The sequence below is a fragment of the Rhynchophorus ferrugineus genome, unplaced genomic scaffold (genome assembly GCF_030347505.1).
Source record: "Rhynchophorus ferrugineus isolate W39M unplaced genomic scaffold, kcgeb_rfMv2 rfM9, whole genome shotgun sequence".
Lineage (NCBI taxonomy): Eukaryota > Metazoa > Arthropoda > Insecta > Coleoptera > Curculionidae > Rhynchophorus > Rhynchophorus ferrugineus.
In genome coordinates, this window is record NW_027472588.1 from 3,117,265 (window position 1) to 3,141,918 (window position 24,654).

At 34.6% G+C, this 24,654-nt stretch overlaps 3 protein-coding genes and 1 long non-coding RNA gene across 5 annotated transcripts in view; 2 read left to right on the forward strand and 2 right to left on the reverse strand.

The window, feature by feature from the left end:
• The window catches only part of LOC143202540 (ras-related and estrogen-regulated growth inhibitor-like protein), a 29,260-nt gene extending 21,894 nt beyond the window's left edge, over nt 1-7,366 (forward strand). Inside the window, exons 4-5 of the mRNA XM_076414148.1 lie at nt 515-771; nt 6,579-7,366. Of these exons, the coding sequence (XP_076270263.1) occupies nt 515-771; nt 6,579-6,890 (569 nt within the window). The 3' untranslated portion in view covers nt 6,891-7,366. The remainder of the gene's footprint in view (nt 1-514; nt 772-6,578) is intronic.
• A 650-nt stretch (nt 7,367-8,016) lies between these two features.
• On the reverse strand, nt 8,017-9,102 carry Fis1 (Mitochondrial fission 1 protein). Its single transcript, XM_076414152.1, has 3 exons — nt 8,955-9,102; nt 8,581-8,839; nt 8,017-8,394 (listed from the first exon to the last, which is right to left on the reverse strand). The coding sequence occupies exons 1-3, from the start codon at nt 8,997-8,999 to the stop codon at nt 8,249-8,251; spliced, it is 450 nt and encodes a 149-aa protein (XP_076270267.1). The 5' UTR covers nt 9,000-9,102; the 3' UTR covers nt 8,017-8,248.
• Nucleotides 9,103-10,096: 994 nt separating this feature from the next.
• The window catches only part of LOC143202527 (uncharacterized), an 83,915-nt gene continuing 69,357 nt past the window's right edge, over nt 10,097-24,654 (reverse strand). For both annotated transcript variants that reach the window (XM_076414130.1, XM_076414131.1), the window contains one exon: nt 10,097-14,065. In XM_076414130.1, the coding sequence (XP_076270245.1) occupies nt 12,533-14,065 (1,533 nt within the window). In that variant the 3' untranslated portion in view covers nt 10,097-12,532. The remainder of the gene's footprint in view (nt 14,066-24,654) is intronic.
• LOC143202550 (uncharacterized) lies at nt 21,360-21,720 on the forward strand. The gene is made up of 2 exons (XR_013007183.1): nt 21,360-21,460; nt 21,543-21,720. It is a non-coding gene; the product is annotated as an uncharacterized LOC143202550 (long non-coding RNA).

Consider the following 24,654-nt stretch of genomic DNA (forward strand, 5'->3'; position numbering starts at 1 on the left):
TGCAAGTCGCACCGCAGAAACCAGATGTACGACGATGCAATCGGCCGCAATAGTGGAAGCGTGTCATCGAGCTTCGTTATATCACTATTTGATACCGTTGATAAATAACATTCTTCTTTTTTTAACATCATTAATAACATATTACATTAGATACATCGAGTAATAGAGAGACAACTCAATAGAGGACCTTTTCCTCTTTACATGAGCTTTCCAACGCGGTTTCGTGCCCAGTGTCATTTCTAAATATTTTGCTGTGTTATCATATGACACCTGGATATTATATGTTCTGACAGAAATGAGTTGATTTTTCTTATAACATTGACGTGGACAGACTTAGCATTACTGAAACTCATTCTTCATTACTTGGTCCAATTGTTAATTTTATTTACTCATGTTTGTAGTATGGAAGTAACACTTAAGACAATTTTAGATTACGAACTATTGTTCAGTGTAGTTTTATAGGAAATATTAAGTTTCACCACATGTTGCTCTAATTTTAATATATTCATTTCAGACTTGCTCTACCGACAAATATTAACCATCAACAACACCTCCCTGGAGGTGGAGATCGTGGATGTCTGCAGTTGCGACCTGGAGGCCTTTCCCGAGGAGGCTATTTATTGGGCCGACGCCGCCATTGTGGTCTACGACATCACCTGCCGCACATCCTTCTCCCAAGCCAGCGACATGCTCCATAAAGTATTGCAGCTGAGGCCGCAGATGCCCACCGTCCTTCTGGGAAACAAGGCTGATCTAGAACATTTAAGACAAGTGAGTGTCGATTGTTAAAACATTATTTTTTTATGTATCCTTGATAAAACATAGATCCTTGAAAGCAATTCAAAAATACGAACATATATAGTTCTCGTATTATTCTTTTAATCGTATCGTTGGAAGTATCATATCGTCACAATATCACCATGATACCAGAAAGATGGAAAGGAGTTGGAAATGATGGACCATATTTTAATTGATATATACGTTGCCAATTTTTCTCCATAAGTTCCTTTTTAAACTGAAAATTGATCGGAATTCCTGCAAGCACATGTTTTGCTCTAAGAATGACGTCAAAAACTACTTTTTTGGCCGATAAAAGTCACAAATCAAATGAATCTGGCTGAAAAGCTAGAAATCATACGCACTTTCAACTGCTTAAATCTTACCTCATTAGACAGACTTACCTTACAGACATTTTATTGTCAAATAGGGTGACGAATACACTGACCTACACCCAATATATTCGGGTGTTCCGCAGGGCAGTGTTCTTGGTCCATTATTATATATATTATATACGGCACACCTACCGACCTCAAAAAACACTACTGTTACAACATAGCTGACGGTACAGCAGTTTTATCATCACACTAGGATCCAATATCAGCCACAAGAAACCTCCAACTTCATCTTAACAAAGTCGAATTGTGGTTGAAAACGTGGCGTATCAAAGTAAATGAGACAAAATCTACCCATGTGACATTCACCCTTTGTAGAAGAACATGTCCCTCAGTAAAATTGAATAATCATGTACCTCCGCAAGCAGACAACTTTAAATATCTGGGAATGTATTTTGATCGACGATTTTGATGTCGAAAAAATATATAATGACAAAACGAAAACAGCTTGGGGTTAAACTAGACCAACTGTACCGGCTGATAAAGTGTAAATATAAATTATCATTAGATAACAAGGTTTTGCTGTATAAGTATAATGGTACTGAACTGTGGGGTACTTTTAGCAAATCCAACATAGATATCCTCCAGAGGTTCCAGAATAAAGTGTTGCGAGTCGTCGTCGATGCCCCATATTACGTGTCCAACAAACTGATTTAGCGCGATATCTTCATAGAACCTATAACACCCAAATCAGTTTGATAACTGGCTAATAAACTTCAAACTCTTTTTCAAATTCTTTCAAACTGATTTTAAGCCAAATTGACAGTATCTTCCGACTAACCAGTACAGTTCTGTGATTGTGAGTATGATCCGTCTTGGTTATTGTATAACGTGAAGCATATATATACGATAAAAAATATTTCTTCAGAACATATTTATTTTCAAAGAGACCTGCATTTAAATACGAATATCTGGAAAGAAATTGATCTGCGCCAAATTGCTGTTCCGAGAAAAATCGCAATATGTCATAACATATCGTAAGATCCATCATTTTCCGGCGTTATGCGAAGTGAAATCGTTCTATTTTCGAGTAGGCCGTGGCCAAAACATCGAAATAAACAAGACCGATGTGTTTTAATAAATAGCGGCGATATTACTACCCGGATTGATTCATATGTTAACGGCGTGATCTTTACGGTTCAGACAATTATCACGTCATTCAATTTCGCACACATTTCAGGCTGGATCGATCAGATAGGGTAATAAAAAAAACGCTGACGTGGTGTGATAGCGATAAACCGCTCTAAACACGATCTGGTCTGGTCAAGATCCGAAATTGTTTGTTATTTCTGTTTTTTTTTTCCCACCAGGTTTTGGTAAAATGAGTCTGATATAAATGTTTAGACGAAAAACGGCGATCTTCAGTAAGCATTGCTATTTTTACCATGGATAGAGGTGGTTCCTGTCACCTTCTGTCATTCGTCTTGCGTCTTCGAGAGTTCTTACACTTTTTTTTTCTCTTTATTACCTCTGATATTGACTTTTTTTATTTATTTATTTAGTAGATGACGCTGTGAACTTCCCATCATCTGCATCTACCTTGAAAATGTTCTCCGATAATAACAATAGCCACTTGTTGAGTCACCAGGTGTTTTGCTAGATCTGATGACGATATTATGGCTGTGTCACTGTTTAATACGTTATATATTCTAATCGCGGTTTGCCACACCAGAAATTTCCGTAAATATTTTATGTTGTAATAATGTTGATCCCTTGCAACAGTGAAGCTTTATATGAAAGGACAAAATTGGTGTTTTTACTAATTTCCTCGAAATTATTCCATAATTTCTCACAGCATAAACCTTCCCTAGACTACAAATATTTTAAAACCAAAATTAACCAAATCGGTCTAGTAGTTCTCGAGTTTTAACGAGACTAACTATATAAAAAAATTATCTAAACGTAAGACATATTTACCTCAGTCATTGATTCATCTTCTTTCTTGGAGTTCTATATACCCCATTCTTTGTATAAAATCAGACTCTGATATTAGCTTGATCCTTGAAATATCAACGTCAAGGTAACTAGTGATAATATCTACCTTACCAATAACAACCTAGGAGCCTACGCAGCCCTATTTTATCTTGTACCTTACATTAGCTATATTATAGCATCATATAAAACATATCCTCAGCAGGATCAGACGGAAATCTTGGTTTTTCTGCCGATAATAGAGTTCAAACCCATGTAATTATTTATCATCGTTTATTATTGTTTAACAGCAAGTTTCTTGTGGCATTTGCATTTTAACTATAAATTCTCTTCTATTTGTATCGCTTCAAGTAGTATCAAGTAGGGATGTCGGCCACCGAGAAAAATATCAATATCGTTTTCGATAATTAAAAAAAAAATCAATATATTGAAAAAAAATATCGATAATTTTTTTGCAATATATATTAATATAATATATAATAATAAACCCTTATAATTAAGTACCAAAAGTATACTATATAATAGTTTTTATAATGTTTAAGACATGTATTTAATTTTTTTGAAAAAATATCCAAAAATATCATCGATATATCGATATTTTTCGTCGTTCCCGGTACCAAATGACTGAACATTTCACATATAAAATTGATTAAATTGTATTTATTCTGTCTGATGGTTTAGCTTCGTGTCCTACTTCGATTCTCCAACTTTAGCTTCTCTATATTCATAATAACCTTCGCATAATATCATGTATACTATACTTACCATTCCAATATTAATATAGGCTCATTTCTATACGCCTAAAAATGTTTTTCAATATACATAATATAATTCCAGTTCATTTATGTATATACTAATCATAAAAATCTCCTTTAGTATTTTTGATGCCCGAAGAGGGAGACGACAACACACAAAGATCCTTTATTAATATTATTAACTATTATTATGAGTGCTATAAATAAAAATATAAGTAGATATTATATAATATTGCATTATCAATAATACCATGAATCAAAACAATGAGAATTCACGTGATTTAGATAAGCGCCATCGAACTCAATCATCGGTTATATTATATTAGTTATTGCCGACATATTTGTGGAACACTCCATATCCAAATGGAGTTCAATAAAGAGAAAGTCTTAACTTCCCAAAAACAACATTAAAACTCCAATATATCCGAAAAAAATTAACCAAACAAAAGCGACAGTAGCCAACGCTATTATTAATAGTGGTTGCCAAGTACGTCAAAGGATAACGTTATGCCGAAACAATCACTATCTGCCAAATAACGACGAGGTATCGACGTACGTCTTTTTTTTTCTCATTAAAAACTTTATTCGGCCGTTTCAAACCGTCTCTATTCATCTGTTCGTCCAAGGAGTACTCGGACACCTCCATTGATCCCCCCGGTTCAAAAATAAATCACACACACGACTAACTCCGTCGGGTCCTTCCCCCCTACCCCCTTCAGGCCGCGCTTTTCATGAAACAAAGCCGTAGATATGAACAAACGTGACGTTTCGCCTGTTGGCAGCTGAAGTTTCTGGGCAGGAAAAAAACCGGGAGAATGAAAAATGAATTAATATTCTCGGATCGGGGTGATTGAACTTGAAAAAGGGGGGAAACGGAAAGGATCACGCTTCGTTTGGCATAAGGGTTGGGGGAGGATGATTTTTTATGACTTTTTTCGTGGTTAAAATTAGACGGGGATTAGTTCGACGAAGAAGGGCGAGATTCGGAAACGATCGGATTCCTTAATGGGCCCGGGTAAACAGGAAAAATTGAATTGGGTCGTTTTCTTTAATGAATTGTTCTTTTTGCGTTGAAATTGAAGCAATACTTCTTGGAACGTCGCTATAATTCCTTGAGAGAGTTGAGAAAAAAGCTTGTTAACACCCAAAGTTCACAAAAATGTGTTCACGCACATTTTTTTTTGTACTATACTAATTTATATTCCAAGTTCGTTCACATTGAATAATTAAAAGAGACAGGACAAAAAAGTAATACTATAATACATTTTTTATAATTTTCCGATTAGTCAATATCACTTAATAATTGTATATTTTTTTAGAACACATTAGAACAAGTCTTTAACGCTAAGATGATCGAAATTTACAATCAAAATACAATCTAAAATAAAATGTAGATTATTTTATACACGTATGTCTAAATTGCATTCATACAAACCAAACAAAAACAGAATATTTGAAGTTGTCAATTTTAGTTGTCACTGTCAACTATCCATATTTTGATATAAAAAATATGAATTATTTTTCACCTATGCAATATAATACTAACAATTTTATAATACTAACATAATTTTATACACGCATGTCGACGTTGAATTCATACGAACCAACATATAACCGAAATATTTCAAGTTATAATTTTTTAATTGTCAGTGTCATCTCTATATTTTTTAAATAGTGTTTTAAAATAGATTATTTTTCACCTATATATATATATATATATATATATATATATATATATATATATATATATATATATATATATATATATATATATATATATATATATATAGTACTAACACAATTTTATACACGTATGTCTAAATTGTATTCATACAAACCAAACAAAAACAGAATATTTGAAGTCATCAATTTTGGTTGTCACTGTCATAAATGTATATTTTTAATGTTCAGTTTTGCGTTACCCCTAGAAGCATAAATAAATAAACGGGTGAGTAAACGAGTAATAATTAAAAAATCTAGTGCTAGGAATATAATTTATTGCGAATAATTAAAACAGTAAACAAGGCATACGTGATTTGTTCGTAGGCGTCCGGTTCGTTCAAAACTCAACTTTTTTTTTTTCGAAAATCATAACGATCTTCTCGGTGCAAAATATTCCGGATAAAAATAAAGCGGTTTTGTGAAAGTTGCCAGCTCGGGCCGCCCGCTAAAATTTCGTTCGGTGCGGTGAAAATATCCCGCGAAAAATAACGAACGGCGCTTCTCCGCTCATAGTCGGGCGGCCGTTTTGTGTTTTGTTTTTCATGAGACTCGGTTTCATAAGGCGACCGACGTTTCGAAAGATGCAATATCGTTTCGGTGGACCATGCCAACTTGATTTTTTTTGATGGGAGCTTTATACGTCTGGGGGCCTTGGAAGATAATTTCGAGTGGAATTTTAAGATTCGGCAGCATTCCGTTGGGATGACACCGACGTGTATATTACGGAAAGTGGTAAAATATCCTCAAGCATTTACTAAGAGTCTTTTTAAATCTTTTTGTCGAAAAAGTCCAAAGTCTGCTACTGCCCACAGCTAATTCGTCGTTGATGAATGTGTGGTTGCCTATTTTGTAATGAACTATTAAAGATGCCTGTAAAATTCATAGTTTAACATTTTACATTGTTCCTATAAATACATTAATATTACAAATTAATCATATTGATAGAATAGTACAATCAAGAGTACTTTGACTGATGTGGTATTTTCTGTTGTTGCAGGTAGATCAAACCGAAGGTCGTACCATAGGCATCCAGAACAACTGCACCTTCCACGAGGTATCGGTAGCTGAAAATTCCGCCGCCATCTACCAGTCCTTCGACATGGTGTTGAACGAATGCCGACAAAGTACCCAGAAGACCCGCAAGTTCTCCGTATCGAAAATGATCGGCACCCTCATCGGCAACGTCAATCCCAAGGTGGTTCCCGACACCAAGCAGGGCGGCACCGTGGTCGTGTGCCACAAGTCTGACCTCTACAAGTCCCGAGTGCTCAGACGGAGACAGAACTTCACCGCCACCGCCTCCCTTTGACTAGTATCCAACGAGTCTTAGATTGATTCGACCTCCATACACGCCCCCCTTCCCCTTCACGATTATTACCTCAGTTCTATGAGGACCCCCATTATTTATACGAATATCGTTTTTTTATCTTCGTTCGGGAACGATTTCTGACTAAGACCTAAGTTATTTTTTGTACTAAAAGTTTTTTTATTGAGGGCCAATGTCCCCCCTCTACCCATTCACCCAGTGGTTAAGTCGACCCTGCACATATCCAATGTGATTTTTTTTCTGTTATTGTAAATAATCGTTAGGAAATACCCTACCAAATTGATTTCCATATTTATATATATCGCCCATGACTCTTGCATCGGTACACATAATCTTTTTTTATATGTAAAATGTTAAGATCGTTGTTATATTAAGGAAACGGCTGTGATATAATCGTTTTAAATTGTAATTTAAGTAGGATCTAATTGTATGAAATAAATTGATGGATTTATAATAAACGAGTCTTTTATTGCTCTGTGAATTTCGAGAATATCCCAATATTTTTAAACAAAACTCACGGAACTAAATTGTCTACGACGCTGATGCAACGTATTTCGATGCGCTGTTCTATTTATATTGAGTCATACATACCAGGAATTGTTAATAAATCACAATGCCAATTGTGTGTTCAAAACAATTTTGATGCACTTATTTAAAATATACAGGATAATTTATGTAGGTCATATTGATAAGCTTGCTTGTACGGTAAGCTACCTCAATCCACTTTAAATCCTCAATTATATAAATTACCGTAAACTATAATCATATAACTATTTCTTTCTTTATAAAATATTCCTCATATATAAATACAATTGATACAATTTGGCAACTTAGCGAGATGAAATTAAGCTTTTTTCCGGTCTTATCAATATTTTATAGAAAATTATCACACATATCAATAATATGAATCTTTACTAATCAATTTATACATTTATTATGGGTACAATGTATTATTATTATTTGCAAAAAAATTCATTAAATTTGGTCTGACTCAAGAACATACAAACTAATAACATTAATTTTAAAAATTACTTCAACATTACTACCAAATCACTTATTACTGGTGCACCCATCGTACAATCATATAATATATATTGAAAGATATAGATCAAATTATATTAGTCTTTATTATGTATATATATACACAAAACAATTGGTGCTGCTATCCAAGGCCAAATAGCAATAAATGCAAGGCATACCTTTATATAAATATCTATATGTATATAAATAAACTAAATTAAGATTAACTTAACTAAACCTATTCTTGAAGCCTCAATAAATAACAACAATTAGTTTATTTATATCTGCTTCAATACATTAATAACATATGTAAGGAACTATCACTTTGCTTTGGCTAAGGCGACTCCGAAACCTACAATAGCTCCAATAGCTAAGACAGCGCCACCGACTATAGCCATGCCCATCAAACCTTCTTCCTCCATTTTCTTCTTGATTGTCCTTTCCAAAGAAATAACTTGCTGGTTACCTACAAAAGTACATCCACTTAACATTATACAACTATTGAGTCATCAAACTTTATCATTATAAAAGCAATATGTTTTTATCAAAAAGGTCATGTCTAAAAAGCAAACATTTTCAATTTAAATAAATATTAAGTCATCAAACAAATCAAAGTTCATTATAAACATTCTAGAAGAGAAAAAAAGGGTACCTGGTTCTATTGTGAGGAATGATCTAGCATATCCTAAGGCCTTTGAATAATCTTTGAGTCTAGCATTGCCAACTGCCAAGTAAAAAATGTAGTCCCTTTGCCCCGGTTCGTTTGTTGTATAAAGATCCTCTAATAACATGATTCCTTTCTGTATATCCGCTGGGTACTTGCTTCTCACCAAGCACCAGGCATAATCGAATTGTGCTTTTATCGTGACATCGTTTTTGGAAAGTTGTTCATGATAAATTTTCTCGAATTTCTACAAATAAGAACAATAAAATCGATAAAAAATAGGGTTAGTACATTACAACATATTATGATATGAATGCTTAATGTTCAGAATTCTAGTTCAGGTATATGTTATTAATACATACCTTTAAATCTTCTTGCTCAACCGTTTCAGAAAGTATATCAGCCATTGTGCGAAAGTAACATTTGATTTTTCTCTGGAGACGAATAGTTAATGAAATGTCAAAATAATGATTTTATTTGCATCATAAGGAAACCAAAATAGTCTGCTATAGATCCCTGTAATAATTCGTACTAGAGATGTCGAAAAATTATCGTTAAAAAGCTATATCGATATTTTTGGCCGATTTTATTAGATATTCTTTCAAAAGAAAATCAAAGAGATTTAGATTTTTTTAATTATAGAAACCTTAAAATTCGTAGTTAATTTTAAAAGGTTTTTACAATATTTAGGGAATATCGATATATCTTTTGTACCGATATATTAATTTTTTTTTTAAATATCGATATACACTTTTTCAAATAAAGAAATATCGATATATGGCGGCCCACTTCCCTAATACGAAATTGATGACATGTTTACGTTAGCTCCGTAAGATGGTGGGCAAAAATACATAAAATATATATTTTGTATATATCTATGTTTTACAACGAAACGTAGAATATATACTAGATAAGATTTGACATAAAAATTATCTGAATGGTGTATATCTGCTAAATTATTAGTTAAATTGGAGCTGGAATAGTTAGATTACAGTAAACTGTCTTACCGACATGTAGACAATGTATACCTTAACATGTACAGATGTCGCCACAAATACAGTTTATTTAATCAAAGTTGCTTTAAATAAAAATCATTATACAACTATATAAAAGATCTCTACTTTATACCATAAGTTAAGTTCTCTGTAATATAATTTTAAGTACTGTTCTCAATGGGTTAACATCAATGCTCTAGAATTTTATTAGTAGGGATCATTTAATAAATTTAAGGATAGATATATAAACAGTTACAATATTAGTTGTATAATTTGTTGCATATATTTCAATATTATCAATAACTTGTAAAAATCATTTATTTTGCATTAGTGTGCAATAGGCAAGTAATTGACAATAAATCATCGTTCAACGGTTATATCTTTACAATTCTTAATATTGCTATAATAAAAGTACTTCACAAAATGATGCCGATAAAATAATTTTAATTTTATATTAAATATTTAGTAAATATTAGTAAGTGGGGATTTAAAACAATAAAACAACGACGTCAGATTTAAAATGTATTTATTTTTGTAAATAAGTATAATAGTTTAAGATAAATCATTATGTACAAACCATTTTTATATACTATATATTTACAATTAGAAATGTACGACACGTTCATGCATACCATCAAAATAATTTAACATGACTAGTTTTCCTTCTTTATTTTCGTATAAATCATTACCAAACTGCTTGTAGCCGTTTATTGTGTTTCGTGTTAGTGAAAATACACAAACAGGTGTTTTGTATATAATATTAAAAAAAGATGTGCTTTATAAGACAAAATCAAAACTAGTACATTGATTAAGATCGTATTTACAACAAAAAAACTTTTTTGAAAAGATCTGCTGTCCATTCACACCAACTGCCATCAGTCATACAATTTCGCGTTACCTTTGGAATGCAATATTCCCAACTCACGACTCTTTTTTTTCAATAAAACAACAAAAAAAAACAAAATCAAATAAATACTCTTATTTATAATATATATATACCGTGATTTTTATTATTTACAAATATATGTTCATATTGTAGAGAAATATTGCATATCATTGTTATACATTGTACATAGAGACTTAAATATTTTCATACGGCCTGAAAATATAAAATCTTTTCTTAGTACGACGGTAACCACCGTAACTAATAAGAGTAAGTAATGGTTATGTCGTGGGGGTAGTGTCATAATGTGACAACCGTCGACTTCTCTTATTATTTACCGTGGCCGTGTCCTAGTTGTGGATTCAAATTTTCGTAAGTTACATGGGGGGCCCCGTCGAAGGGGTAGCGCGACAGTTGGTTGGAATTATGTAGCGTCATTTACCCTCCGCCCGGAGCCGACTTTTTTGAACGATTTATGTTTACAATACGGATAAAGTTTCACATACGGTCGATTTCGGATCAGTGTGTTCATTTATTGGTGTTTCTCTTGCCACCCGTTGTCGATCTATGCTAAATTATTTCCATTTCAGTCTCGAGAGCGAACAATCGACGATATCCTAACAAATTAACCGGATTAAAACCGTGACGTATTGTTTTTGATGCGTTAATAATCCCAGACATAACCCTATTTATTTCCAACTATATTTTAGTACAAAATAAACGATTTTATTTAATTTCAAATACTTAGATGTCAAAAGGCGTTATCACAGTATTTATTTTTGTCATATTTTATTGGTTTGCTCAAATTTCAATTAATTTAAAATGGTTTTATGACATTTAATGAAAATAGGGGTTAGGGTTTGATATTTTTGATTTCCTAGTTTAATTTACATTTTATACCCAGTTCGTATTTTTGGTCGTGATTTTAGATTATTCTGGGGACAATTATGTTCGTTCGAAATGTCAAAGTGACACGTAGACACAAAAAAACGAAATACGTATACGTATACGAGGATAGTAAATAAAATCCGATACACTTTTAATTGATTAAAAGGTTATAATAGATGACGGATTATTAATATATATAATTGAAAATATAATAGAAATAGTATTTAATTAATATAGTTGCCATTAGTGGAAGTTAACTATTGTTATTTGACAATTAATGTTCATTGTTTTGTAAATGTCTGGAAATAAATAGGGTGTAATATTCGTAATTTCTTGGTTGAAATTACATACTAAAAAGTATTTTTTATATGATTTTGAGAGAAATTTTAATGTTTTAATTTTTTTTTCTAATAATTAATTTGCATTTTCTGAATATACTGGTCATTGAAATAGTTTGAATTACATGTTGGAAGAATTTATATATAATTTAAAGATAAGTTTGATGGTTCCTTTTCTTTTGTCATGTGTAAATAAGGTTATGTTATGATATTCTTCTTTATATACCTTCTGGGAAGTTCGAATTTTTTTTTGAGATAAAATTTGGGTTGTTTGAATATATTGAGAACTAAAATAAGGTTATGTTGTGATATTCTTTGAACTCTTGGTTTGTATTACATATTACATATGTTCTTATGTGATTTTTAAAAGAAGTTCGAGTGTGTTTTTTATGTTTTGTGATCTTTATCGGGAATTATAGGGTTATGTGGTGATTCCCCGTTTCGTTTAAAGGATATCCTCGATTGAGCGCTACTGGCGTAATCATTCACACACACTCGCACGCACACGCACTCAATCGATCGCCTCAAAAATATACTTAGCAGCTATCTGTACAGTCTCTATATTTTCGTATAAAATCACATTGGTTTGGAATGGATTTAGAGGGCGCGCGCCGCGCCTAACGCGGGAAAGCGTCCGGGGGATAGGGGGCGCAGCCGTTGCGGGCGCTCGTGGGCAGCGAGCGCAGCGAGTGCGCCCTGCAGGTGTCGCTGGCTCGCAGGTAGGTGAAGCCGGGCGCCGGCAGGGTCCCCGCGGGACCCCTGGCGCTCCTCGGGGTCGTCCTCCGACCGTCGCCTCCCAGACAGAAGACCCCCGTAGGCGGCGCGCTCAGCTCTAGCTACAACTCCGTCACGGGGATGTGTTTGATGGGCAGCTGGCCGGCGCCGCGCAGCGTGTACTCGTCCTCGGAGAAGGTCTTCTGGTACTCGTGTTCCTTGCGGCTGATCGCGCGCTTGTTGAACTTGTAGTCTTTGAGGGCGTCCCTGACCTTGAGTCGGTACCGGAACAGGAAGTATCCCAGGATGGCCAGCAAGATCACGGCGCCGACCCCGAAAATGATCAGGATCGTCTGCCGGTTCGGCTCCCCCTCCGAGCAACCGAGATCGACCGCCGTCAGGCCCTTCAACTGCTGATCTCGAAGGTTGTTGGGTTTGGCACAGTACACGTTCGTCAAGTTCCTCTGCTTCGTCAACTTCAACAGCCACAACAGCTGGCAGTCGCACCGGATCGGATTGTCGGTCAACTCCAGCGTCTTCAGCTCTCCCCAGGACGCCACGGTCTCCGACAAGCTCTCTAGCGAGTTCTCCTTTAACACCAGGTGCCTCAGGTTGGGCAACCCCTCCAAGGAGCCCTCGTCCAGACTGCGCAGCTTCTTGTTGCTGACCAGCACTATCGTTTCCAGGTTGAGGTTCTCGGCGAAGGCACCCCGCTCGACCCGTTCTAGGTTCCTAGCACCGGTGACGTCCAGCCGTCGTAGATTGGAGAGACCTCGGAACGCGCCGCGGGACAAGACTGCGAACTCGTTCTGACCGATACCCAGCTCCTCTAGACGCGGCAGGACGCCCAGTTGGTTGGTCGGGACCTGGTGAAGACGGTTGTCGCCCAGATTCAGGCTCCGGAGACCGCTCAGTCCGCGGAAAGCGTAATCACTAAGGTTCGATATGCCCCCACTGCTCAAGTCCAACACCGACAACCGGCTGAGACCTTGGAAAGCATCATCAGGTAGTCCGTCGAAGGCGTTCAAGCCGACATGGAGCTCCGCTAGGCTGCCCATCACAAAGAAAGAGGGCGTGGGTACGGATTTGAGCAGGTTATCATCAAGAAACAGCACCCTCAAACAACGAAGGCCATCAAAAGCCAACGGATCGATCTTGGAAATCCTGTTCTGACCCAGGTTTAACTCCTCCAGCTTCGGCAGGATGGCGAAGATGCCCTTGGGCAGCTCCTCTAGGAAATTCTCCCTCAGATTCAGCACGGTCAACGATTTCAGTCCCTGGAAGGTCTTGTTGTTCACCGACGACAGCTTGTTCTTATTCAAGTGAAGCTCTTGCAGCTTCTCCTGGTGAAAGAAGCTCTTGGTGGGTATGTTCACCAGGTGATTGCTGGACAGGTCGACGTACTGCAAGTCTCGGTAGAATTGGAAGGCAGCGTCCACGGTCTTTATCTTGTTGTTCCTCAGAACCAGCCTCTGGATGGCCGGGTTCAACGTGATGGGTATCACGTCTAGTTTACTGTGTTCGCATTGCACGACGAAGGTGTCGTCATTACACGTGCATCCAGCGGGACAACCTAATACACTCCCAGCCAAGCTGTAGACGGGAAGGAAGGCAGACATCAGAAGAACGGGAATCATCTTTTGGAGTGCGGGTATCTGAAACGAAGAAATAAAGAAACATTAATATTGCATTCTATGGCCACAGACACAAACTATAAATAAGGACTCAACTTTTAACTGCAAATATTCTTCACTATTTATATATATATAACAATCGATTGGTATCTAACAGTTAAATATGGCTATAGTATCATAATTATAGTACGTAATAAAAACAAATAAATGATAGCGTTGCTTTTTCAACTGTTATGTCATGCATCATTCCAAAAGTAAGGCTATCACACAATATTTTAAAAATATTTAAGTATAACGGAAATCAGACATAGTAGGGTTATGTTGACATTGGGGTTAAAAATAAATTAAATGATTTTATTAGTTTGATATATTCAGGATTGTTCAAGATCGGGAAAAATTTTGACGTTTACATGTAAGGTTAGGTTAAAAAATATCAAAACTATCATAGTTATATCTAGTACATAATAAAACGTTGGATATTTCAATAATTTTAAAATTTTTAATAAATCTTCTAAAATACTGGAAAATTTCACAAATCTTTAAATTTAAATACCAAAATCGCCTTGAACTATTAAAATTAAGTGCTAAAAACTTTATATTTACAGATATCTTTATATATTTTGTTATTTATATTATATATTTGAAAAAAATACCGATAGATCGGCCAAAACCATCGATATTTTTCGACATTCCTAGTACGGACGTCCAAAAAAAAAAACAAATAAATGACATTATCGCTTGTTCCAGTGTTACGTCATGCACCATTTCAAAAGTAACGTTATAAAACAATGTTATATCGCTACAAGTTAATCTGCCAAAAAAAACGACTGATTCACTTGTCCAGAGGCAAGAAATAAATTAGACGTAGCGATAACCTAAGCGAAAAAAAAAACGTTTCTTTATTCCGCCCTATTACGTCATCAGCGTTAATAAAAAAGAAACAGGCCCTCTTGAAAGTTTCCGAACTTCATCAATCTACGCCCGGTCGACAAGGACGGCGGCCTAACTTCCCCGTCCCCCCGCCGCGGACCGTTTAAACTGCACAATGGTAAATTTGAATTCCGGAATCGGGGAGTCTTCAAGGCTTCAAATCTATTCGCTTTGTATAAATGACCATAAATTTGGGGACTCGAACGCGACCGACGGGACATTTCCGAGAGAGGACGGCAAATTTTAAACCATAGGATTATGGATATTTCGGCGAGTTTCGTTTGGTTCTTAATTCTTTAAAATATACGACGTCACATGTAATTTAAACAAAAGGAAAACGGAGAAAATAGCAAATTTTTTTAAAAAATCATATTGCTTATTTTAGACCTATTTTATTTGTTATATATTCGGAATCTCAAAACGTAGAGATATAAAATGAGAACTTACATGCAGACACCCGTAATAATGGTCCTACTGTACGTCTTAACCACTAGAGGGCCAGTTAATAGATTAAAGCAAGAACTACGGAATTCGTTTTCATTTTTGTTTCTTTCTGTTTGAAGTTTTGTAAGACATTTTAGGTTACGTTTGTTTTTTAAATATTTGTGATCCAAATGTGGAAAGGCATTACTTAATCAAGATACAATTCCTAATAGTAAGTGTTTCTACATAGGTGATTGGATAGAAATAACATGTGTATATTCACAGATTATTTGTCTTAACTTATTGAAAAAGAAAATATGGCTACAAGTTAAATATTGAAATCAGCAGTTGCTCAGTCCGCATTAGAATATTCAAGAAGAATTAGAAGTACAAATATACTATTCATTTCAAAGAAAGTAAATTGAGAAGTTTGAATACTGAAAATTATAACAGGTGTTCCTTCGTAGATCCTTTTGAAAGGGATGATTCAAGCAGATAAAAACCAGATAGTATAATACCAAACCGTCTGATCAGGCAGTTAAAAATAACAATACAGGAACTTATTTTAATTCGTTTATATCAAGCTATATCGAGTCTTTTTTTTATTTATTGCCAAAAGGTATGTACAAAATCTGATTTAACCAAAATTCTCCTTTAAATATTAGGGCAGTAAATGGTGCTTTTTTTAAAACGATTAATTGTGTTACAATATCGTAAGCAAGGTAGTGTAATAAGACACATAATAATTGGGTGCTGTTTCTTCTGGAAACAACAAACATTTTGCATGGTTACATATAATATGGATAGTGTCCAATAATATACTTGAAATCTTGTATTTTTAAGTATATTTTGAACAAATTGTCTTTTAATTCATAGTTCATATTAAGGCAATAACAATGTATATTTAGAAAATATATAAGTTATCAGTTGAGAGATTAGATAGTGTTTTATAATGTATTTTTAAAATGTTTTATTCCAATGTTAAGTAATATTTAAATAAAATATTTTATTAAAATCCAAATTTTTATTTTCCCTCTGTGATAAAAGAGTTTGGTGCGCCTTCATGTGATTAAGACAGGCAAAACTTGGCTACAACTTTATCCGTGAGTCGCCTTCTATATCTTTATTTAATTTACAGTATTTGGAGAATTTTCTTGACGTTTAAGTTTAAGGTTATGTTTCAAAAGATAATTTACAAATTTGTGGTTAATTTGACTGATAACAAAACAACGAATCAAGCAAAGTTTTGTTATATTGTTCTTTGACATTAAAAATTGTCATTCGACGCTACTATACATATTTTCGGTGGATTTTTTCTGTGATACTACAACAAAAAAAAACGACTGAAATCTGAGTCTGATCATTCTGGTCGATGATAAACGACGCACCTTCACAATTTTAATTTATCAGACAGTGTCAGGTGTTGCCGCGCGGTCTCCGATTTCGGATATTCTTCGGAGCTTCTTGCCGGTTACTCGATATTGCGATTAAATTAAAACGTGATTTCATAATGGGAGTTAAACGAAGGCTCGAATATCACCGAGGATGGCGAAAAACGCGTCCTCTTGGTGGTCCCACAAGAAAAAGGTGAACAAACCCATTTGTCCGTAAGTAATCTCGCCGAAGACAATGGCCGTGGCGGGCTTTACAACGATCTCCGAGAAAATGTAGCCCGATAACGAATCGGGTACGGTACTTACGGCCGCGAGAAAAGCGAAATGTCATCGGGTGACCTTTGCGCGAGAATACCACGATTCCTGTCGTGACCATCGTTACCTCAGGACGGTGAAGTTTCAATTCGTTAGAGAAAAAGGTTCGACGTTTGAAATTGAAGCGGAATAATTGGTTCAGCGGCACTGGTGAGTGTCTTATTTCATCGTTTTATGATATTACGACAGGAATAGAAATATTTATCACGACTAGACACATAACAAATGATGCAGCAATAATAATCGATCAAAATTACTACAATACGATTAATAATTATCCGTCAACCATCCAGTGAAAGCAATTAGATAATAATCATTACATAACTACAGAGAAAATATTTTTTTTAATTATAAGTCATACAGTTCAGTAAATATTAAGTTCTCATCTTTCCCCTTGTAAATAAAAATGAGGTTATGTTTGAAACAGTTGTTAAAATAAAGAAAAATTGTAAATGGCTTTACTATTGTGTCAGACTTACATAATATATTAAAATTCCCAAGTACCTAATGATCTATAAATATAATATCGAGGAAAGTTTGGTTATGTTGTTTCTTGACATTTAAATATCAGGTTATATTTCGATACAGATATTTTACTTTTACGTAGCACAAGTACTAGAACCATATATTTCTACATTTGAGGACTAAAACATGTTAAAACAGCTGGTAATTAACAATACCGACCGGGTAATCACATCAAAAGATCCGGTTAGTGTTTTTTTGTGCCAGGTTAAATTGAAAGTCGTTTCTAGTCGATTTGCCCCAGAGGTAGAAATTAATTAAGCGGTCGGATTAAAAGGAAACGGAAGATAAAAAATCGATGATTAGATACACCAAACATTAAACAATAGACCAGACGTTTTACATACGGTAATTATACTGAATAAAATTAAAGTTCCTTATCTGAAAGCGAACGCAAGACCTGCCCGCGATGACTCGTTGATAGAATCACTCAAATTTAATTCGGAACTAAAAAAAATGAAAAGTAGAAAATTATGTAGCGATGATATCGTAATCTGAGTTCGTTTTTTTTCTTAATTGGCTAAATTCAACGCTGAAAATACACGAATGTTAATGACATTGACAAAAAGATTTGACAAGTGGGGTTAAGTTGATGTTCTTCCTATAAAACTATTTTTATTTTTGAAGCAAGGTTCTGTTTAGTAAGGTTAAGTTTCATTTCAGCTGATGAAAAATAAAATAGGAAAATTACACATGAAATAGAAGACTAGTAGATATTAATAGTTAATATTCAGTACTTAAAGCCTTAGAAGACATGGAATTAGGGTGTCTTTAATTATATTAAAGAAGAAAACGTGTCCCCATCATTCTTAATACGGAAAATTTACAAAAAAAACACATCCTTTCCTTTTTATTATTTCAAACCAAACATCGGCCAACTTCAGTCGACGCTGATCCCTCCCCTTTCCCCTCTCACGCTCGCTCCCCCGCCCTCGTATCCCGCATACTTTTATTTACTTCTAAATTGTTTCATACCCTCTGAGAATACAACGCAGACAAGAAGGAAAATCGGAGAAGAGTATCCGAAATGTTTTTGGCGGAAATACGAAAAGAAGAAGAAACGGCGTCAAAGCGAAAGCGAGAGAGACAGCGGGCCGAGGAAAAAGAGGAAGGATAAAGCACCGGCTGGGAAATTTGCGCGAAATGAGAATTGAAGCAAATAATAATTTGTTTTCGTTTGTTATTCTTGTTGGGCGCTGGAAGGGTGGTGTGCGACGTTTGACGCGTCAAAGACGGCTGCGACACGCTGTCCTAATTAGGAACGAACGGCACCGGAACCAGCGGGGGTGTGTGGCATAGGTAAATGGAGGGGATTTAAATTCGTTACGGTAGATTAAAGGACGGTACGGTAGAGGATTAAAATATTTTGTTCGTTCTTTTGTTTGGGGTGATGATGTTAGTACTGAACTAAACTTGAATAAAAGAAACTGAGGTTATGTCCACTAGTTCTTCTGTTTAATGATGAACTTTATTGAATATTAGATTAATTGGTAATAATAGTACAGTAGCCTTATATGAATAAAGTTTGTTTATAGAGATCATTTAGTACCAATAAAAAAAATTGTAACATTTTTAAACAAAGATTACATTTCCAACCAAGAAAATATTTAAATTGACAGTTAAAAAGAGTTTGGTCGGTTTTTTCCAATTTTATTGAATGAAATATTAGCTTCATTGATGTTAAATATGAAGAAAAATGATCTAATTTATATACATTTTTGTTAAATTGTCCTTTAACTTTTTAGAGTAGATCGTTTAGTGTCATAATGGGTGCCAAAAAGCGTAGAAAAGTACTTCATCCATATCTTTTGACTTTTAATATGAGATCTTTTAGTGACTATAAAAATTGCAGAAAATCTATTTTCTTCTGGTATTGTAAAACTAAGGCGATGTCTAAACTTCCATAATAATATAAAGTTGTTTGATCGGTTTTACTCAATGTTACTGTACATAATGAGTACGAAAAGTGGTCTAAATTTATATAAAGTTTGGTTATGTTGTCGTTTAACTTTTGGTTTTAAAGGGTTTAGTGTCAATATGAATGTTAAAAATAGCAGAAATCTACTTTTACAACTTCCGTTTCCTTTGAGTTTTAATATGAGATTATTAGAGTCAGTAAAAATCTATTTTTCTTATGCCATTTTAAAACTAAGGTAAGATTTCTACATAAAAAGTTTCTCTTAAAGTAAAATTATGTTTAAAATGACAGTGAGAAAAGTGGTCTAGTTTAGTGAATACTTTACCGTCAAAAATTACAGAAATCTACGTCTCTCCACTGTAATTTTATGACTACAGTCGATATTTGAATTTCGAAGACTAAAATTCAGTAAAACGAGAATAAATTGATATTTATTGATTGATTAAATATGTTTATATATAAAAGGTGTTGTTCATATTGTATTTATTATATTATAGAAGATGTAACTTGTACCAAAACATGTTAACTAGTGAATTCAAGATAATTTATCCTATTTATATTATATTCTTCAAGTATGCGTATGATTTACAAGAACTGGCAACGTCACGCGCGCCATGCGTTTGAAGAATTAGACTTTTACTTATAAACGTGTTAACATTAATAAGGTTAGGATCTTGTTCTGTATATCTCTTCACTCTTCATTAAGAATAATTTCTGGTAAGAGTTATTTCCAGTAAATAGGCGTGTGCTAACAAAAAAAAAATACAGCGAAAAGTCGTTAGGAAAGAAACATCCCGGCAAGGAAGTCGTTCCTCCTTGGATCCGTAGAGCGACGGAAGTTGCGGTGAAAAATTTTACGGTATCAAACTTGCCACCCCCGGAGACCCATCCAGATGAATTTAAATGTTACGGGGTTTGCGGCAAAATCTCGGAGTCCTATAACGTGTCCGACCCCTCCTAACCCCCACCCCATCGCCGCCTCTTCCCCGACTCGCCGCCCTAACAATCATGGCGTCTGACGAGTGTAAGCTGCTTAAGAGTCCCCGGAGACGCGTTACCGAAATTGCCGCATTCTCTACGCACAGCGGCTGATGTCACAGGTCAACGCAGGGGCGTGACGGGTCAACTTTTCCTGCTGGGCCGATGGCCCGTTATCAATTGGCGACCGTTTTAAGCGAAAACATGACGGAAAAATAACGAATACGACCTTTTTTCTTTTTTTTTTGCTCGAGTTCTAGTACTGTTTTGTATCAGGTGTTTTATTGTGTACATTTTAAAGTGTCATTTTTAACAACTAGGGTTTATTTTTTTACTTAAGGTGGACTCCGAACAACAATCAGTATCCCAGAAGACACTATTGCCGAAAGACAATTACAACACAAAAGATAGAATTATAGAATGATGATAACTTAAAAGGACACACCCGTATCTATAGGCTCGAAGGTAAAAAGATTACAGATTCCTTTTTCTTTGAATTTAAATTTTTAAAGACATCTTAGGTTATATTTGTTATTTTCTATTTTTGTGTGTAATTATTATTAAATATTTGTTTAAATGCAAAAACATAATAAGACTGTTGTTTTCCAGGGTGTGAAGGTTCAAATTAAATTAATTATTTTCCAAAGGATTTTGTTCTATGGCAGAAACAATTTTTAAAAGTAAACAGTGATATATTTCAGGAAACATCTTATGATCTCCAATATCAAGCATCCGAACAGGAAGGTTTATATTAATGATAATTTTATTTGTAAGTCTTTCATTAAAATCGACATCGATAAATAAATCTAAATACATAGTATGTATATATTCACAGATCATTTCCATTAACCTATCGAAAAGGAAAATATGGTTACAAGTTAAATATTGGAATCAGCAGCTGCATAGCCCACATTAAAATCTTAAAAAGCAATAGAAGTAAGTAAAAATTTTTTTTTTCTGAAAGGAAGTAAATCGAGAGCTTTAAAAACTGAAAATCATAATACATATTTTTCCACAGATCCTTTCGAAACAGGCAAATCTGAGCCTTCAACTTCATGCAGATAAGAACCAGACAGTATAATACCAATAATACTGAGAACTAAGTGTATTTGTGGCAATATTGCAAGCAAGAATTAGTACATATATTTTTATGGATCTGTTGTTACGATATATTACATAAATGTTATCTAATCATACCTAGACCTAGACTTTTTATTTATTAGCAAAGGAATGTACCAAACTAAATTTAACGAAAATTCTCAAACAGATTTTATGTCAGGAAATGGTGATCTTTTTTAAACTGATTAATTCTGAATAACATCCTCAGCGAAGCAATGTAATAAGAAAAATAACAATTAGGTGTTGCTGGATCTGATGAAACAAATAAATGTAAAAAGCAAAAATGAAAAATGTTGCATGACTACATATAATATGGATAGTGTACAATTAAGTATCTGTAAAAATATATATATAAAAAGGTCTCGTAACAAAAAATTAAATATGTAATTCTGATATTTCGTAATTTTAAAACTTCTATTGAAGTATATTTTAGACAAATTTTTTGATTTACGGTTCTTTAACTTATAATGTTTAAGGCAATAACAATGTACAATTAAAAACAAGTTCAGTTATCAGATTAAATAGTGTTTTTAATGTATTTTCAAATGCTTCATGTAAATGTTAAGTAGTATTTAAATAAAACACTATTACAATCCTATTTTTAATTTCACCTGTAATAAATATTCTTGCTTGATGGGCCCTCATATGAATACTGACAAAACAACTTGATACTGTCATGCTATGTCTGTCACTATCGAATTGATATAAAATAACCACACAGATGTTCTCCAGTTAATTTTTCTCGAAAAACCAGTTATAATCCCGAATACTCCAGTGTTATTGCATTATAGTCATAAAAAAACCGGAGCAATATATTTTTATCCCTCCCAGAGACCGCGGGAGCACACCGCACAAAAAAATCCGAATCTTTTTTTATGACATCCACAATAAGCTCCGTCGTTCGCATCGGATATGGACAAAAGACTCGTTCCGATCGTCAACTATTAAAAACAACGATAATCCCGCGTGAACAATAGAAAAAATCACCGCCGAACTATCGCGTCGTTAGGCCAAATTGCTTTCCCCGCTTTTTTGCCGTGTATTATCTCTCTCTCTCTCTCTCCCGCCGTGCTATGTGTGTGCCGTGGTGTTTGAAATTTGTCCGATTTTCTGATCGAAAGGGTGGGGGAGGCGGTGGAAAGGGTTAGACGGGAGGTTTAACAAGTTGTTTTGGTTGGACCGGAAATTGGCAGCCAACTATTTACTCATATGGCGAGTTATTACTTTTGTTTGACCCAGTTCGCAGTTTGTGTTTTGTGTTTTACGTTCAAATATGAATTAGATTTCGAAACGAGATAATGGCTCCGATATTACTATAGTCCGTTCAATAAAACAGTCAATGTACGTCATAAGTGACGTAGAATATATTGCCAGTTTGTAGAAATGCAAAAATCATTCTAAACTTTGAGCGGATTCTTTCTTTTCATGCACGACAACCTAGTTAAAAAGAGATAGAAAGCTTCAATTTGGGTTGGTATCGCTGTCAAATGTCTGTAGGTTATAAATCGGCGTCTTTAAACAATTACTTCGAATAGGAACTAAATAATGGGGCCCTTTCCTGGTATTAAACTGGGTGAAAAAACATTGATATTATTAAGTATTGTTCTGCTATTGGTATTGTGGATAACAAAAGTTGCTTCACTCAAAATGCTATAATTCACAAACTAATGATCCGACAGCTGTAAAATTTATATACGCATCTTTTGAGGGTTAGGGCTAACTAAAAAACATATGGATTTAATTCTAGTAGCGCCATCTATGCGTCAGGCCGGGGACTTTTCAATTAACCTGTTAAGGAGACATTCACTGAACAATTAACCATAATAAGGTAAATATAGCGCGGAAAAAAGTTCAATATAAATTTATTATGATTATTATTGTAGTTATTAAGTTATTTGATAATATCTGCATTAGATGTACTACAATTTTAAAATAAATTATATCTTATAATATTTTTGTTTCATTGTTTTATTTGCATTGTTATTTTGTATTATTGATAACATTCCTTGCGTCAGCTATTGGTGACGAGAATATAACACTTGTACAATCCTAACTTAGATTAAAATGTGCCTGATCATGTTTCAGATTCAAAAATAGAAGAAAAATATTATCTCTATCCCATTTCACACCAAATAGACTTAAACAAATAGTTATTAAATTAGAATTGGAATAATTTCTCATCATTACGACGTTTTCTATTGAAAATTACGAAGTCTGTGCCCAAGCGCATACATTTCCACTGGCAACATAACGGGTATTCGGCAGTTGCGTTTGTCATTCACGTTGCTATTTCATTTTTGGCATTCCGAACATCCCCGAACCATCCAACGTCGGCAAACGAGAAAAGAACGATCTCGTCCGAAATTCCCGCGCGACCTCAACGCCATCGGCCGGATACCGAGTTCGTTACATTCTCCATACGTGACCCAACTAAAATGCGGACGCGTCCGAATCGGCAACGGGCGGTAACGTCGGGCCTGGTTAGTCACCGGCCGATGCGGCCGGCATGCGAGGTGAACAACTTATTTTAATTAGACATTATGGCGGATTAGTTTCGGTATCTCGAGGAGGATCTAGTAAAAATGGTCCGGAGCGAGCGGCGAACGGAAATTGTTGAACTCTTGCTGCGAAACGGAGGAGCTTAATAACATTTTTAATCTGGCCCAGGAATCTCGAGAAACTACCGCGATCCCAGGTCTAATTTGAAAAGGGCCGGGCAATTATGGGGGTGTTCGTCCGCGGCCTAATTCCCATCGAGGTTAACTGAGTTGCATGATTCTTTTTTGTTTCTATTAATTAGCTATATTATATAAGGTTTTTTTAATTGTTATGAACGAGATTAGATAAGTTGGATCACTCTTTTTTTTATAATTTTGTTTTCCTTAATTTCATAGATTATATTTAGTTTTAAGGGTTTTAATATATATTCATTTTAATTTCATATATTTATTATCAACTAAATTATGTATCCTCGAATATATCTATCTAAAACCACTATAAAATCTTTCCCA